Source organism: Austrofundulus limnaeus, unplaced genomic scaffold, assembly GCF_001266775.1.
Source record: "Austrofundulus limnaeus strain Quisiro unplaced genomic scaffold, Austrofundulus_limnaeus-1.0 Scaffold241, whole genome shotgun sequence".
NCBI lineage: Eukaryota > Metazoa > Chordata > Actinopteri > Cyprinodontiformes > Rivulidae > Austrofundulus > Austrofundulus limnaeus.
The window spans coordinates 863,326-865,412 of NW_013952643.1; the positions used below are offsets into that span (position 1 = coordinate 863,326).

Here is a 2,087-nt window from a genome sequence, read left to right on the forward strand (position 1 = left end):
CAGGGCTTTAGAATATCGATACAGTATCGGGAAATGAAATATTGCGTTATTTCAGTGTATCGATATTTTCTTACACCCCTAATAGAAACAGCGTTTTAACGCGTCCTCTTATAAACACTGAAAAGTACTACGTGTATTTCCCAGTACAACTGGGATGCGGCAAAATTGAAATTTCCCACAACAAAATGCGCCGGCTTCATTTGAACCCTGTGCACCTCCACTCAGTGGTGGGATGCCATCATKTTGCAGGTAACACAATCGGRGTGCATTATGGGAGATGTAGTTTATGGTCAATGCTGGCTTTAAGCAGCTTATTTTAATACATTAATACACATTTGAAGCTCTAACTGACCACCTTTAGCCTGTGGGCCTTTAGTTTGAGACGTAACGTGACTAACTGTTCGAAATTGCAAAATGCATTGAAAGGAACTGATCCCCAAGACCCGTCTCTCTTTAATGAGCCGTAAAGCCCGTCTGTAATCAGTGGCTCTGCAGGTGTTTTTTTGAAAGACTTTCTAAGTTTTTTCTTTAGACTTCAGTTGCATTTTCCCTTGTTTTCATCCAGTCTTCATTAAACCATCACAGCATTCTACGCTGTTTGTTGAGGCCCTGTCACACTGGACAACTTATGAACATTTTATAGATGTCTACATTGAAGATGGACTTGGAAGCTTCTTTTGGACGTGTAAATAATGTAATTCAAACAAATTGATCAAATAACTTATTAGCAATTTAGACATAAAAAATGTTTTATAAGCTGGCATAAGTTGTCTAGTGTGACAGGGCCTTTAACAAATAAGTAAAAATAGACAAAGTCATGACAAAAATAAACTAAAGCAGATGAGTGGAGAACTTTTGATCAAGATCATTTCACAGGATTTTAACAAAGGCTGGTTTCTTCTCAAAGTATAAAGAATTGAAAAAGTAGTTTGGAAAGAACCCCTCTCAACTAATAACTAATAATAATAATAATACACTAATAAAGCAGCAATAACTAATAAAGATGACTCCGCTTGTTTATGTGTCACTGAGTTAGAGGTTTTTCTAGCTAAGGTGCAAGATTATGATGCTTTAAATCTGTTTGAAAATGCACTAATTGCACCAACTGCCTGTCATTTATGATACTAAARCAATTTATGAGTTTTAGATCAATAACTAACATCAGAGCATTTGTCACCTCAAACTGCAAATCTGGACTGTCAAATGTGATGATGACTTTATTGTCATTGTACGGAGCACAATGACATTACATTTAAGAACACCCATTCAAAAGACACACATGACAAAAACATGGGGGAACAGGTGATCAGGTCATACAGCAGAGGTCGTGTTACCTTTAAAAAGAAAAACTAAATACCACAGAAGGTTAGATGAGGAAAATAAAACAAACAAAAAAAAAACCTATCAACAAAAGGTGCTTATAAAAAAAGCCTCTACAAGCCAGAGCACATTTATTAGCCAGTTAATAAACTTTACAAATAAGGACAAAAGCAAACAAAGATGTAGTTTGTTGTAGAAGTTGGGGCTGATGCTGATATAAAAACACCAATTTTTAAAATTTCTGGTCATTTTAATARTTCTTATTAAATGGACATTATCATCTGATTAAAACCCATTCATTAATGATTTGTTTCCTTAACTTTCCCTTCAGGCTTTTCCACGCCGCAAAGTGAGTATTTTCTGTATAAAACACTCGTTTTTTTACCAGCTGCTAACATCAAACCTGTTTGTTTTTTTTAACGCTGCGCTTCCTCTTCCTCAGGGCCATCGAACAGGCGGGAATGATGATGAAGGTGAGTCACGGCGAGGCCTTTCTGAGCATGCCTGTAACACGCCTGTAACACACCTGTAACACGCCTGTAACACGCCTGTAACATGCATGTAACACGCCTGTAACACACCTGTAACACGCCTGTAACACGCCTGTAACATACCTGTAACACGCCTGTAACACACCTGTAACACGCCTGTAACACGCCTGTAACACACCTGTAACACGCCTGTAACACGCCTGTAACACACCTGTAACACGCCTGTAACACGCCTGTAACACACCTGTAACACACCTGTGTTTGTGCCGCGACAGG

The 2,087-nt window shown here is 38.2% G+C and overlaps 1 protein-coding gene across 1 annotated transcript in view; it reads left to right on the forward strand.

The window, feature by feature from the left end:
- napgb (N-ethylmaleimide-sensitive factor attachment protein, gamma b) overlaps nt 1–1,793 on the forward strand; it is a gene marked incomplete at its 3' end in the record, with an annotated part of 3,910 nt that extends 2,117 nt beyond the window's left edge. The window contains 2 exon segments of the mRNA XM_014020136.1: nt 1,652–1,669; nt 1,763–1,793. Of these exon segments, the coding sequence (XP_013875590.1) occupies nt 1,652–1,669; nt 1,763–1,793 (49 nt within the window).
- Between the last annotated feature and the right edge of the window lie 294 nt (nt 1,794–2,087).